The following is a 16,497-nucleotide window of genomic DNA, read 5'->3' as shown; positions in this document are numbered from 1 at the left end:
AAAACACAACTTTGTCAATAAAAATAAACAACAGTGATGTCTTTACAAGAGTGGTTCACAAAGTTTGATTCTAGGGGTAGCAATATCAGTATCTCAGGGAAACTTGTTAAGAATAAAAATTTCAGAACCTATTCAAGTTATACTAAATCAGAAAGTTTAGGGATGGGGTCTAGAAATTGGTCTTTTAACGAGGCCTCAAGGTGATTCTGACACAAGCTCAAAATTGAAAAAAGTTAAATTTGTCTAATGAGGTATTTAAATAAGTTTGTTTCAAGGTTTACTTAATTTTGAATGTATTTTCTCATGTTCATAGGTTTTCCTATTGCTTCCAGGGTATTTCCATAGAGAAGCTTATAAGCATTGAAATTTTAAGGTTACTGATGCATACTGCCAAACAAGGCTATACAGGTACTTAAATTTACACTCACATTAGGATGGGCAAAGGGACTTCCAGACAAAGCTTTCAGTACTAAAACTAGGAAAGTTCTGAGTGAAGCAGGTTGTATTAGTCAGACTAACATCATCTGGCAGTGTGTCAGTGACCCATATAAAGTGGTCCCTCACTGACAATTCAAAATACATCTATTTTCCTTTGAGTTTTTTAGACCAGGGCTGGGGATTGAACCTGCAATCCAGGTATGTGCCCTTGATTGGTATTAGGATCTGTGAGACTTTGGTGTGCAGTTGATGTTCTAACCACTTAAAACACTGACCAGGGCAATAGTGTAACTTACTTTAAAAATTTAAATTACAATATAATTTATAAGAAAGAAAATGTACAAATTTCAACAGTTCAGTTGGAAGAATTTTCAACAACTGTATGCATCTATGCAATCACAACCCCAAACAAGATATACCTCTCCGTTAACCAATCCACATTTCCACTGTGTCTCTTTATTATAGTCAGTACAATTACCAGCATCAACTTTCTGACTTCTATTAGTACAGATTAGTGTTGCATGCTCATGATTAGCATGTAACTGGAATAATACAGCATGCATTTCTGTGATGTTTTGTTTTATTCAACGTGTTGTATTTTAGTGTCAGCCATGTTGTTTTGAGTTTCAGTAGTTAACTTTTATTGCTGTGAAGCATATTGTATAAACATATAACAATTTATTTAGCTACTTTACTGTTGATGAATACAAATTATTTCAAAATCTGGGTTATTATGAATAAGTCTGTTACACACATTATTGTTAAAGTGATTTTTGTAGATATATGATTTTGTGGGTAAAATCTGGGTGATAAGGTTAGATATATGTTTAATTTCTCGAAAACGTCCCAAAAATTTTTGTGGTGATTGTATTATTTTATCTGTCCATCAGTAATGGGTGAAAGTTACAATTACTCCATGCCCTCATCAATGTTTTATTATCATCAATTTTTAAAAAATCATTGAACTGGGTGGATATGATACTTGGTTATGACTTTAAACATCTGTTTTTATTTAGGCATAATTTATATTCAATAAATTAATCTTTTTTTAGTTAACAGTTAAGAGTTTTGGCAATTTTAAATGTTGTGTAGCAACCGCCACGAGAGTTAGAAAAGTTTTATAACTCCCACCTCAATTCCTCCAAGTCTTTTGTCAGATATAGGTTGCAGGAATATGGTGATACATGTTAAGTATGTGCAGGTAAGGATTAGGTGGCAAGAGGGATTGATTGATAGAAAACTGTAAAAAGATACAATGTACATTTTTGAATGCTTTTCTTATTCTGTTCCAGCAACATATACCTTCAGTTTGAGGAGTATTTTCAAATTTTGTTTTCTTTATATTATGTAGTTGAAAAGGTCTCTATTGATTTATAAATTAGTTAAATAGTCATCAATATTGAATATTATTGGCAACACAGGATATAGGTTTGTTTCTATATATCAGATCTTACAATTTTAAAGTGTTGCCTAAACTTTTTAATTAAAAAAAAATAGCATACAGGGTGGGACAAAAATAGGTTTATGGTTGTGAGTGTGTGAAACAGAGTTTATTCTTGTATTACTGTTTATTAATTATTGTATTATTTTCCAAATAGCATGCATAAAGCAGTATCTTCAAAGTACTAGACAACAACTGTCAACCTAGAATTCTAGACTGAATTATATTTACACATCAGGGTAAAATAAAGATATTTTCAGACAAACTCTAAGAGTATTTATCATCAAGAAATCATTGCTGGCCCCTGACCAGGTAACTCAGTTGGTTAGAGCATCATTCCGATATGCCAAGGTTATGGGTTCAATCCCCGGTCAGGACACATAGAAGAATCAAACAATGAAGGCACAAATAAGTGGAACAATAATCGATGTTTCTCTCTCTTCCTCTCTCTCTCTCTCTCTCTCAAATCAATCAATCAATTATATAAAAAAAATCACTACTAAAGAATAATCCAAGGGCTCCCACTAAGGTGCATCTGGATATTTGAGGGACACTTTTGCTTCTTAAAATAACTAAGGAGTTCTACTAGCAAGAGAATGGGAGCTTAAAAGGCTAAATTTTCTACAATGAACAAGACAGTCCTATACAATAAAAACAAATCCCAATGCTGTTAGTGGCCCACTAAAAAACACAGAAGAAAATATAAGAACAAAAAAATGATAGAATGGATTAACTGTTAAAAAAAAAATAAAAATGACTCAGTTTGGGGGATATAAAAGTGAAACAGAAGTAAAATACTAGAAACATATCATTAGAATTAAAGTTTCCCAAAGTCTGTGAGCCATTAGGTAGAACAGTAGAATTATTGATCAGTTTTAGTATAAAACTGTATGGACAACAGCCACATAAATGCACAGACAAATTGAAAGTAAAAAGGGAAGAAAAGATGAGGTGAATGTCAAGCAAAAATGTTAGCAGTCACATTAATATCAGCAATATACCTTCTAGGATTAAAACCTTTATTATAAATAAAGGGGATCAAAAAGTTCAACTCACTAGGAAGAAATGATGATTCTAAATTTCGTGCATTTAATAACATAGTTTCATACATACAATGAAAAAAAATGCTATAAGGACAAAATGCTAAACACATCATCACATTCAGACAGCTTAAAAAAAATCTTTTTAAATAATATATTAAGCAGACAACAGATTAAAACAAAGATCTAAACTAAACAAGTAGCAAGGTTGAGTTACTAGACATATAAAGACATAGGTTGAGTTAACAGATATAGTGTAAAAGACTTTTATAAAGATGACACTTATAAGTAAGCCAAATATCAAAATAAAATCTGTCATATAGATCATGTTCTCTGACATCACTATAATTCTACAATTAAGTTGTAAAATGGTAAGATTAACTAAAATATCTCATAACTTTAGGATGTAAAAACAAAATTTTTTAATAATAGGTCATAGTTAAAATAAAAACACACACATTACTTTGATTAACATATCCTACCGATATAATACGATCTCCTTTTCTGAGCTCTCCACTAAGATCAGCAGGTCCTCCAGCCAAGATAAATGAAATAAATATTCCTTCTCCATCTTCACCTCCTACAATGTTGAAACCAAGGCCTGTTGAGCCACGATGAAGAACAACTTTTCTAGGTTCCCTAAAAATTAAAAAAACAATTTTGTTTATCTTAGAAATTTTATACAGAATTTGACATTGTATCAATGAGAAAGAATTCCCTATTGGTAACTCTTTTCAAACTATAAAGAAAGCTAGATGAAATATAAAAGGGTTTTTGGAATTGCAGAGTAAGGAAGGAATTCTTTCTAACCCTAGAAATTAGGCTTAGAAATTAAAAGTAAAAATCGTAATTTTATATAAAAGCAAAACCCATGTTAAGAAACAAACATGAAACTAAAACAAAAGGAAGAAAACATAAAACTAAAACAGAAAGAAGAAAACAATGTGGAAATTAAAAAAAAAAATGATATAAAGAGCCTTCTCAGGGATATTGTATATATAATACACTTATGAAAAATTGATGTTGTGCACATTTTATTGCCTATTTCCCCTACTTCTTAGATTTTGTAAAAGGAAGATATCACTTTGTCTTAAGAGAAGGTAAGGTCCTTTTTCCAATTCCAAAGGGATGAGTTCATGATTAACTTAAGCCAGTCATTAACCCTTTGCTATGATCCTTTTCTGGCTTCTGAGAAATATTGGGAAATTTCACTGTCACTTCTAAAGAAAGACAGACCCTAACAAGGACAAAGCACATTTGTTTGCCTCCCACCCAACATAACACCCCCCACAAAAAAATAAATGATAAAACGCTATTACTGGTTTGAACACAAAACAGTCATGAAGCTAAGATCAAGCAGAGAAACCATGGACCTAGGGTTGCTACATAAACATTGGAATTGCCCATCTCCAGATTTTTTATATGAAACAATTAAATATCTTTATTTCTGAAGTCACATCCATCTATCTACCTCTGCTTTTTGTCCTTTCTAAGATGTACCCTTTTTTGCCCCACATACCACCTATTTAAAATCTCTGAAATAAAAATATATCTTACCACTAATAATGTTTCATATTTGCTACCACTTATACATAGCTATGTGAAAATCAATCATTTCCTCTGATAAGACCATGAAAATACCAGCAGCAGATTATCCTATCTAATAAAGAGGGAATATGCTTCCTATCTAATAAGGAGGGAATATGCTAATTGACTGCCCCGCCCTCAAAAGATGGTGATGCCCACAGCCAATAAGGAGAGAATATGCTAAGTGACTGCCCTATCCTCAAAGATGGCAGTGCCCACAGCCACAAGATGGCCAGCAGGGGAGGGCAGTTGTGGGTGATCAGGCCGGCACGTGAGGGCAGTTGGGAGTGACCAGGTTGGCAGGGGAGGGCAGTTGGGGGAGACTGGGCCTGCAGGGGAGGGCAGTGAGGGACGACTGGGCCAGCAAGGGCGGGAAGCTGGGGGCGATCAGACTGGCAGGGGAGCAGTTAGGTGTCAATCAGGCAGGCAGGTAGGCGAGTGGTTGGGAACCAGCAGTCCTGGATTGTGAGAGGGTACAGGCTGGGCTGAGGGACACCCCCCGCCCCGCCAGTGCACGAATTTTGTGCACCGGGCCTCGAGTTTTATGTAATAAAATACAGAACATCACTTGAGATTAGACTATATCATATTTGATAAACATTTTTAAAATTTAATGTGATTTTTCTAAAACATCACAGAAATCTATTGATAACAAAAAGCTTAGAAGAAATAAATTTTACAAATGTATTTTAGGAATACTTCCATATAATGTGAAATTAAGCTTCTTAAATGTTTGTCCACTCAAAACTTAAAATGGTATTTTCTAGTCACACAGAGGTATTGAAAGGGCGAGTCCTCGCCGGGCCTACGTGGGCCGGCCGCCGGGCCCCATGAGGCACAGCCTGACCATGCTGCTGGCAGCCTCGGGCACCGACTCCCCAGCCCACGGTGGGAGCCCGGTGCAGCCCGCCGCCCCCGGACCGGACCCACGTGGCAGCAGCGGCGGCGGGGTGGGTGCCCTCGCCCGAGGAGATGGAGGAGGAGGCGATCGCTGGCGCCCCTGGGAACGAGACGGAGGACGTGGACTTCCTGTCTGGGCTGGAACTGGTCGATCTGCTGGACCCCCGGCAACCAGACTGGCCCCTGGAGCCCGGGCTCAGCTCGCCCTGGGGGGGGGGGGGGCTAGGACTGCCCTGGGTCCTCCATTTTTGGGGCGGCCGCCATGTGCTCAGGAGAGTGCCTTCTTCCCGGAAGCCCAGGCCCCTGCTGGCCACGCCCAGGATTTAACAAATGACAATCAAGGGACGTGCGTGCCATAGAGATGACCACATCCTGTGCAACAAGACCCGACTCGTGCCTGGCCAATCGGCGGGGCCCACAGTCCCCTCCCCTGCCCTTATTATAAAACCCACAATCCCATCAGGCCTCGCTCTCTCGGCCACTGCATCGGTGAGTGTGGTCGGAGAGCCGAACTAGTTCGAAATGAGGGACTCTTTGCTTTTGCATCGGACTCGCTGGCTCCCTGTGGGTTCTTGAAATCTGGGCACAACAGTATCAGTTTTTCCAGTTCACTTATAGTGTTAACAAAATAATATATTTTCTTGTCAAAAATTGCGAAACTAAATATATACTGTTTAGGATATATTATATACACAAACATATATGAAAGAAAAAAAGGGAATAAATCCAAAATTCAGAAAAGCAGTTAACTTGGTGGGGCAGTGCAGAAAAGCAGGACACAGGATAGGTTTCACTATATTGGTGATGTTTTATTTTCTTGTTAGATGGTAGACTCATGGTTTAGGGTTCCTATTATGCTTTAAATATGTATGAATTCTATTTCTATAGTAGTAAATGATACTTAATTAAAATTATCCTGCTGAAATCCAATAGTATTTCCAGAGAAAAATAAATTCTAATTTTTCAAAGCCCATGAAAAGATGCTTTAACATCATTAGTAATTAGGAAAATGTGTAAAAATCACAATATGTCCCAACTACTACAATGGCTATAAAATAAAACAAAACATGAAAAACAAGTGTTGGTGAGGATGTGGAAAAACTGAAACCCTAAAATTATTGATGGTGGGAATGTAAAATGATGTGGCTTCTGTAGAAAAAAGGTAGTTCCTCATCAACTTAAACACAGAGTTACCATATGATCCAGCAATTCCACTCACAGATATATATCTAAAGCAGCAATTTTCAACATTTTTCATCTCATAGCACACATAAACTAATTACTAAAATTTGGCGGCATACCCAAAAATATATTTTCTGCCGATCTGACCAGAAAAAAAAAGGTATAATTTTGATTCATTCACACTGGACAGCTATTGTTGTGGTGGCTGTTGTCTTTTTTTTTTTTTTTAAATAATGCAAAAAGAGGTTTATTTGTACACACACCAATGAAGAAAAGTAGTCTTCTGTCAAATGGAGACGATCAGGATTCTTAAGCCCCTGATTGATTTTGGGACCTACTACAATGGGAAGACATGCTGTGTTGTCTTCTGATGCTAGTTCTATTCACCCAACACTCAGCAGGCTTTTACGATGGGTCTTCCTCCTCCTGGGCCTGATTTGCTAATCGCTTATGATTTCCTCCCTCTCGACCAGTGGTTCTCAACCTTCCTAATGCCGCGACCCTTTAATACAATTCCTCATGTTGTGGTGACCCCCAATTTCATTGTTACAAATTGAACATAATTAAAGCATAGTGATTAATCACAAAAACAGTATGTAATTATATATGTGTTTTCCTATGGTCTTAGGCGACCCCTGTGAAAGGGTCGTTCGACCCCTAATGGGGTCGCAACCCACAGGTTGAGAACCGCTGCTCTAGAGCTTTCATGCCAGGTCTCATAGTTATTTATCTCAGGCTTCTTAAACACTGGAAGGCAAATTTTACTCCCACATTTTCTTAGATATTTCAGGAATTCCTTTCCATTTTCCCTCTTCACCTCAGCTTGGTCTTCAAAGAATTTGGCAACAAGAGGTTGTACTGAGTCTTCAATGGAATTATAGGGCATAGATAAATAAGCAATACTGATGTGCAGCTTATAAGATGCCACTTTATTAATAGCAACACTACACTCTTCAGAGAGTGGTTGATTGGCTGTCATCTCAGCTTTAGAGAAAACCCAGCGTAAACAGAGCTGTGCTATTGTCATGTTTTTTGACAATTTAAGGGAAAAGCAGTCAGTGCTCCTGATTAAACAGTTAAGTATTGAATGTTTTAAAAATTCTTGTGGCACACTGATTGAAAATCACTTATCTAAAGGAATTGAAAGGAGGGACAGAAACTGATACTCACATGCCATTGTTTATTATAGCATTATTCACAATATCCCAAAGGTGGGAACAACTCAGGTGTCTGTCAACAAATGAATGGATACACAAAATGGGGTATATACACAAAATGGAATATTATTCAGCCATAAAAAGGAATGAAGTTCTGTACATGCTACAGCCAGACACAAAAGGATAAGTATTTTAAGATTCCACTCATATTAACAATCTGGAGTAGGCAAATTCACAGAGACAAAGAGTAGAATAGGGGTTACCAGGAGGAGCAAGAAGGATAGGGGAATGGAGAGTTATTTCTTAATGGTTATAGTTTGTCTGAGGTAAGGAAAAGTTTTGGAAATAGATAGTGGTGATGGTTGCATAATGTTATGGTTGCACTGAATTGCACATGGCAAATGCTATGATGTGCATATATTACAATATTAAAAAAGTTAATAATGTGATATACCAAAAATCAGAGTTGTACACTTTAAATGGGTGAACTGTATGTGGATCATATCTGTTAAAAAAAACACCTTTAAATCAACTGTTGGGATTTCTTTTATTTTATTTAAGACAAGAGGCCGGCCGAAACCGGTTTGGCTCAGTGGATAGAGCGTCAGCCTGTGGACTGAAGGGGCCCAGGTTCGATTCCGGTCGGGGGCATGTACCTGGGTTGCGGGCACATCCCCAGTGGGAGATGTGCCGGAGGCAGCTGATCGATGTTTCTCTCTCATTGATGTTTCTAACTATCTCTCTCCCTTCCTCTCTGTAAAAAATCAATAAAATATACTTAAAAAAAAAAAAGACTAGAGGCCGGTGCACAAAAATTTGTGCACTTGGGGGGAGAGGGGGGGTACCTATGCCCGGCCTGTGCCCTCTCGCAGTCTGGGACCCCTCGGGAGATAACGACCTGCTGGCTTAGGCCTGCTCCCCGGTGGCAGAGGGCAGGCCCTATCCCTAGGTGCAGCCTCAGAGCAGGGCCAATTGGGGAGTTGGGGCGCCACCGCGAGTCATGCACAGAGCAGGGCGGATCGGGAGGTTGCGATGCCACCCTCAGTCACACTCAGGGTAGGGCCGATTGGGGGGTTGGGGCACTGCCCCCTGTCACACTCAAGGCAGGGTCGATGGGGAGGTTGGGCACCACCCCCTGTCATGCACAGAGCAGGGTGAATCAGGGGGTTGGGGCTCCGTACCCTGTCACGCACAGAGCAGGGCCAATCAGGGGGTTGGGGTACTGCCCCCTGTCACGCACAGAGCAGGGCCCATCAGGGGGGTTGGCGCTCCGTACCCTGTCACGCACAGAGCAGGGCCGATCAGGGGATTGGGGCACCGCCACTCTCACACTCAGGGCAGGGCCGATGGGGAGGTTATGGCTCTACCCCATCACACACAGAGCAGGGCCCGTGGGGGGGGGGGGGGGAGGTTGGGGCGCCGCACCCTGTCACACACAGAGCCGCAGGGTGATCAGGGGGTTGGGGAGCTCCCCCCATCAGGCACAGAGCAGGGCTGATCAGGGGGTTGGGGCGCCTTCCCCTGTCACTAACGGAGCAGGGAGGATAGGGAGGTTGTGGCCCCGCCCCCTTTCACACTGATCCCGGTGCCGGAAGGCCTCTTAGCTCTGCTGATCCCAGTGCTGGGAGGCCTCGCGGGTCTGCTGATCCTGGTGCTGGGAGGCATATAACCCTTTTACTATATAGGATAGAGGCCTGGTGCACTGGTGGGGGCTGGCTGGTTTGCCCTGAAGGGTGTCCTGGATCAGGGTGGGGGTCCCCATTGGGGTGCCTGGCCAGCCTGGGTGAGGGGATGATGGCTGTTTGCAGCTGGTCACACACCCTTCAGGGTGGGGGTCCCCACTGGGGTGCCTAGCCAGTCTGGGTGAGGGGCTGAGGGCTGTTTTCAGGCTGGCGGGTGACTGAAGCTCCCTACTGCTCCTTTTTTTCTTTTTTTTTTATATTATTCTGGGCCAGCTTTAGCTCTGGCTCCAGCTCTTAGGCCTCTGCTGCTGAAAGCAGTTATCTGGTTTGTTTTGGTTCTATAATGGAAACACTGTATCAACTCCAGCTCTGAGATGCCAACGGGCTGAAAGCAGGTTTCTGGGGTTTTGTTTAGCTTCTATATTTGTAACCATGTTTCAAACTGCAAGCTCAGAGGCCGGCAAGGCAGGCGGGGAACGTTGGTTTCCTCCGTCACTGAAGCAAGCAAGCTTCATGTTAGCTTCAAGCTGCCTGGCTGCCAGCCGCCATCTTGGCTGGCAATTAATTTGCATATCGCCCTGATTAGCCAATGGGAAGGGTAGCGGTCGTACGCTAATTACCATGTTTCTCTTTTATTAGATAGGATTGGTAAAGTGAGATAACCTCTGAAAGATTGCTTTAGGATCAAACTGTGGAGAACTGCTGATGGAAAGGTGAAGATTTTATATTTCAATATCTGGGCATAGTAGTGTAATTATCAAAAGGGAGTGATAAAATGCACACCAATTTGGGAAGACATATCTAGTAACCAACCACCTGAATTTTATAGAAAAGTATAGAAATCAGGTACATCCATCATGAGATACTACAAAGTCCAATACGATATTCTAGACAGGAGATATACAAGTGAAAAAGATAGGAAACAGCAATCAAGGTGCTAATATAACATATTTTTTAGTTTGAAAAATAAGCAGAGATTAAAGACTAGATAAGCCATTAATTATTTTCCTCCTTACTCCTATAGGCACTATTAGAAAGCAAAAAAATGATTATGACAGACTAGAGGCCTGGTGCATGAATTCATGCACAGGTGGGATCTGGCCGGCCTGCCCTAATTGGGGCCGATTGGCCAGGGGGGTTGGGGGGGGAGGCGGGCAGTTGGCCAGCAGGCCCCGCCCCCTGGTCGAACTCCAAGTTGAGGGGACAATCTGCATATTAGCCTTTTATTACATAGTACTAGAGGCCCGGTGCACAAAAATTTGTGTACTCGGGGTGGGGGGGAAGGGGGGGGTCCCTCAGCCCAGCCTGTGGCCTCTCGCAGTCTGGGACCCCTCAGGGGATGACCACCGGCTGGCTTAGGTCCGCTCCCCGAGGGATTGGGCCTAACATGGCAATCAGACATCCCTCTGACAGCCCAGCAGCCCTCGGGGGATGTCCACTTGCCAGCGGGGAGCAGGCCTAAGCTGCAGTAGGACATCCTTAGCGCTGCTGAGAAGGCAGGAGAGGCTCCCGCCACCACTGCTGTATTGGCAGCCATCAGCCTGGCTTGTGGCTGAACAGAGCTCCTCCCATGTGAGAGCACCCTGACCACCAGGGGGCAGCTCCTGCATTGAGCGTCTGCCCCCTGGTGGTCAGTGTGTGTCATAGTGACCAGTCATTCCCAGTCCTTCTGCTGTTAGGGTCAGTTTGCATATTACCCTTTTACTACATAGGATAGAAGCCTGGTGCATGGGTGGGGGCCAGCTGGTTTGCCCTGAAGGGTGTCCAGGATCAGGGTGGGCGTCCCCACTGGGGAGCCTGGCCAGCCTGGATGAGGGGATGATGGCTGTTTGCAGCTGGTCACAACCCCTTCAAGGTGGGGGTCCCCACTGGGGTGCCTGGCCAGTCTGGGTGAGGGGCTGAGGGCCGTTTTCAGGCTGGCGGGTGACTGAAGCTCCCAACCTCTCCTTTTTTTTCTTTTTCTTTTTTTATTCTGGGATTTATTTACCTTCTATGGCTGTCACTGGAGCCGAGAGCTGGCTTTAGATCTGAGGCTCGGCTCCAGCTCTGAGACCTCGGCTGCTGAAAGCAGGTATCTGAGTTTGTTTGGGTTCTATAATTTTAACACTGTTGCGGTCCTGCTTGCTCCAGCTCTGACGGCTGAAAGCAGGTTTCTGGGGTTTATTTACCTTCTATAATTGCAACATTGTTTCTTAGACTGCAGCTCAGAGGCTGGCAGCGGCAGGTGGGGAACCTTGGCTTCCTCCTTCACTGGAGCATGCAAGCCTCCTGTTTGCTTCAGCTGCTTGGCTGCCGGCTGCCATCTTGGTTGGCAATTAATTTGCCTATCTTGCTGATTAGCCAATGGGAAGGGTAGCGAAGTTACGGTTAATTACCATGTTTCTCTATTATTAGATATGATAGGAGCATAGCCTAAACACTAGTAGCCTTGAAAATTCATATCATCATCACAAACACTATGCTTTCTGCTGATTTTCATTCCAAACATAATTACTGAGCACCTTTTAAATTAAGTTCTCAACATTGCTAATTCTTATAGAAGCGGACAAAGACAAACATTCCTATATGACCATGAAGAGATCACTACCTAAAGTAAGGAGTCTGACAAGTAAAGAATAATTAGACTTATGAAGGTTCAAAAATAATAATTCTGACAATAATGCAATAAATAAAAACATAAAATTAGGCATTAATTAGTATATGTTTAATGGTAAGTGCTATGAGATACTTGTACAAAGTATAAAGCAAACTGTACAAAAATGTATTACTATATTAAATGTGAAAAAGATCTAAAATACTTTTTCACTTATTTTTTCCCACCTAGTTGAGAGTTCTTTGGGAATAAAAAGACAGTTAATCTACAAACTTGAGTGCAGTTAGTAATGTTAGTTGAAAGTATATTTTAGGTGTTAGAGAAAATACTACTTGTTGAATTCTGAAAAATAAATGCCATAATATTATATGGTATATATTAGATAAAAATATATAAAAAGTTAGTTTTAAGTATCCCTAAATATGTTCTTAACTTTTACCATAGCTACTTTCTAATGATAATTTACCAATCATTAAAAAATAGCAATATTAAAAAAAAGAGCAGTGATTTATTTGGAATATGAAATATTTTTACATTTCAGTCTCTTCAATGAATCATCCAATGGAAAAGTTTAAGGTTTAGGTTCCTCATCTGTCAATAAAAATTTTTAGTCCTGAAAATTATGTCTATCCTACTTGGCTGATTAGAACTCCATCTAATAGTTGGCTTTATGTAAGAAGGATGTATGTTCAGTTCCTTACCGTGTAATTTCATCATCTCCAAGCATTGCTTTAGAAACAGGTGAGTATCTGGCTGGTGATGCTGGTGTCTGGCCCAAGTAGGAAGATGGGCTAACATGGTTATCAATGGGCTGAGAAGCAGCTTCAAAATAAAGAAAGTGAAAAACACTTGAAAACTGAAACAAGCTATTCAGTACCACATTTGTGAATTATCAAATTAAAGATTAATGTATAATTCATATTCACTTATGTCTATAATAGAATTTGTTAAAGAAGATTTATTTATCAGGTAAAAAAAATTAGACAAGGTCCAGTTTCCAGGTAAAAACTAGTTCAAATATTCAGATCAGTAAAGCAAACTTGTAAAAACCAAATGATTAAATAGTATGTTTCTAGTTTAGCATATAACAAGTGTGGAAGTCATCACTCTGTCCTAAAAACAACTAAAAAGCTAAACAAACTGAAAAAAGTCAACAACTATTCTTTAATCCTTAAGATAAGGGAGGTCACAGGGCAAACTGCTGTCCCCCAAATTGGAGAGACTGGCAGCAAACAGAGAATCACAACTTAACCAGAACAGAAATGTCTGTGGAAGAACTGCTGGGGTAGAGAAGCCTTAATCATAATTGACAAGTTTTTGGAGGCTAAGGTGGACAACTCTGAAAGTCAAAAACACCAGGTGGACCTTGTCATTCAGGGACCCCACACTTCTGTAAATTTTACTTCCTGGATCTCTACTGGGTCTCACAGTGAATACTGGGGGGGGGGGGGGGGGGGGGGGGGGGGAGAAATGCCCTTGTGCTTCTTTGCAGGAGGAAAGGAAAAAGAATCATTTTGTTAGACACAAGCATTCCTGTTCTTCTCAACAGTCTGCCCCTAGGAGGAACGGTTAACTAGACCCTAACCTGCTGAGCTTTTATTGGGAAATAACCAACTCCAGCCCACTCTAACCATCCTGTCGCGCCTAACTAAGAGAGGAGGTTGGAAATACTGAGAAGCACCGTGAAGTTCACATTCCAGAGGCACAAACTGACTAAAAGACTGAGATGAGACCTAATCATAGGACTATATATAGAACACCTTCCCTTCCCCAAAACTATATCGCCACATCACTAAAGGCCTATTTACAGCAGCTCCTTTTACCCAGTACATCATGCCTAGTTATCAAGAAAAAAAATTATAAGACATACTAAGAGGCAAAAACACAGTTTGAAGAGAAAGAACAAGCATCAGAACCAGACTCAGACATGAAAGCAACCTTGAAATTATCAGGCTAGGAATTTGAAACAATGAATAGTATACTAATGGCTCTAATAAAGAAGCCGACAGTATGAAAGAACAGATGAGCAATGTAAGTAAAGAGATTGAAATTCTAAGAAACAAACAAAAAGGAAGTACTGGAGATCAAAAAGACTGTAATAGAAATAAATAATGCCTTTGATGGGCTTATTAACAGTTTGAATACAGCTGAGGAAAAAAATCTCTGAGATGGAGGGTATCGCAATACCAACTTCTAAAACTAAAAACTAAAAAGAAAAAGGACCAATTAAAAAACCTAATAAAACCAAAACAAAATATCCAAGAACTGTAGGACTATAAAAGGTAGAACATACACATAATAAAAATACCAAAAGGAGAAGGTGAGAAAGGAATAGAAGAACTATTTGAAATAAAAATGATTGAGAATTTACCCAAATTAATGTCAGACACCAAACCACAGATCTAGGAAGCTCTATGCTGTATAAATGCCAAGATAATTACACCTAGGCAAATCCTTTTTAAATTACACAAAATCAAAAAAAAAGGGGGAGGGGAAGAAAAATATTCCAACAAGAAACCACAGAAACCCTCCGCCCCCCATCTCATTGATGAAGGTGCAAAAATGAGAATTACATCTGATTTCTCCTCAGAAACCATTCAAGCAAGAGTGTGGAAATATTTAGTGTTAAGAGAAAAAATACTTCCTTACCCTGTAAAATTATCCTGCAAAAGTGAAGAAACACTTTCTTATACAAACAAATATTGAGGGAATTTGTTGCTAGTACACTTTCCATTTCAAATGTATGAAGACAATCTTCAGAGAGAAGAAAAGTTAGTAGGTCAGAAACTCAGTTATATGTAAAGAAGGAAAAAGCATTGAAGAAGGGATAAAATAAAATAAAAACTCGTTTTTCTTATTATTGATCTGACAGATAATACTGTTCAAAATAATGACAGCAACACTGTATTCAACTATGTTTGTGTGGGTGTGCACATGTGCACTTATATATAAACTAGAGGCCCGGTGCACAAAAATTTGTGCACTTGGGGGGAGGGGGCGTCCCTCAGCCAGGCCTGTGCCCTCTCTCAGTCTGGGACCCCTCGGGAGATAACGACCTGCTGGCCTAGGCCTGCTCCCAGGTGGCAGAGGGCAGGCCCAATCCCTAGGTGCAGCCCCTGGTCAGGCTCAGAGCAGGCCAATTGGGGAGTGGGGGCGCTGCCCCATCATGCACAGAGCAGGGCGGATTGGGAGGTTGCGATGCCACCCTCAGTCATGCTCAGGGTAGGGCCGATTGGGGGGTTGGGGCACCGCCCCGTCACACTCAAGGCAGGGTTGATGGGGAGGTTGCGGCGCCACCCCCTGTCACGCACAGAGCAGGGCCAATCAGGGGGTTGGGGCACTGCCCCCTGTCACGCACAGAGCAGGGCCCATCAGGGGGGTTGGGGCTCCGTACCCTGTCACCCACAGAGCAGGGCCCATCAGGGGGTTGGGGAACTGCCCCCTGTCATGCACAGAGCAGGGCCCATCAGGGGGTTGGGGAACTGCCCCCTGTCATGCACAGAACAGGGCCGATCAGGGGGTTGAGGAGCTCCCCCTGTCACTCACAGAGTAGGGCCGATAGGGGAGTTGGGGCACCGCCCCTGTCACACACAGAGCAGGGCGGATCAGGGGGTTGGGGTGCCGCCCTCTATCACCCACAGAGCAGGGCCTATCAGGGGGTTGGGGCGCCGCCACTGTCACACTCAGGGCAGGGCCAATGGGAGGTTATGGCTCTACCCCATCACACACAGAGCAGGGCCCCTGGGGTGGGGGTTGGGGCGCCGCCCTCTATCACCCACAGAGCAGGGCCGATCAGGGGGTCGGGGCGCCGCCACTCTCACACTCAGGGCAGGGCCAATGGGGAGGTTATGGCTCTACCCCGTCACACACAGAGCAGGGCCGATCAGGGGGTTGGGGTGTCGCACCCTGTCACACACAGAGCCGCAGGGCGATCAGGGGTTTGGGGAGCTCCCCCCATCAGGCACAGAGCAGGGCTGATCAGGGGGTTGGGGCGCCTTCCCCTGTCACAAACAGAGCAGGGCGGATAGGGAGATTGTGGCCCCGACCCCTGTCACACACAGAGCCGCAGGGCGATCAGGGGGTTTGGGTGCTGCCCCCCGTCACACTGATCCCGGTGCCGGGAGGCCTCTCGGCTCCGCTGATCCCGGTGCTGGGAGGCATATTACCCTTTTACTATATAGGATAGAGGCCTGGTTCATGGGTGGGGCCGGCTGGTTTGCCCTGAAGGGTATCCTGGATCAGGGTGGCGGTCCCCACTGGGGTGTCTGGCCAGTCTGGGTGAGAGGCTGAGGGCTGTTTTCAGGCTGGGGGGTGACTGAAGCTCTCAACCCTCCTTTTTTTCTTTTTTATTCTGGGCCAGCTTTAGCTTTGAGGCTTGGCTCCAGCTCTTAGGCCTCTGCTGCTGAAAGCAGGTTTCTGGCCTTTGTTTACCTTCTGTATTTGAAACAATGTTGCCATCCTGCTGGCTGAATCCCAG

The 16,497-nt window shown here is 42.6% G+C and overlaps 1 protein-coding gene across 13 annotated transcripts in view; it reads right to left on the bottom strand.

The window, feature by feature from the left end:
* Positions 1-16,497, bottom strand: part of DLG1 (discs large MAGUK scaffold protein 1) — a 308,802-nt gene that overhangs the window by 79,788 nt on the left and 212,517 nt on the right. For all 13 annotated transcript variants that reach the window (XM_059687457.1, XM_059687469.1, XM_059687460.1 and 10 more), the window contains 2 exons: positions 12,722-12,842; positions 3,402-3,558 (listed from right to left, as the gene is read on the bottom strand). In XM_059687457.1, the coding sequence (XP_059543440.1) occupies positions 3,402-3,558; positions 12,722-12,842 (278 nt within the window). The remainder of the gene's footprint in view (positions 1-3,401; positions 3,559-12,721; positions 12,843-16,497) is intronic.

Source organism: Myotis daubentonii, chromosome 3 (genome assembly GCF_963259705.1).
Source record: "Myotis daubentonii chromosome 3, mMyoDau2.1, whole genome shotgun sequence".
In the NCBI taxonomy this organism is placed as follows: domain Eukaryota; kingdom Metazoa; phylum Chordata; class Mammalia; order Chiroptera; family Vespertilionidae; genus Myotis; species Myotis daubentonii.
Note: the sequence above shows the minus strand (reverse complement) of the source record. Positions and strands in the feature narration are given on the sequence as shown.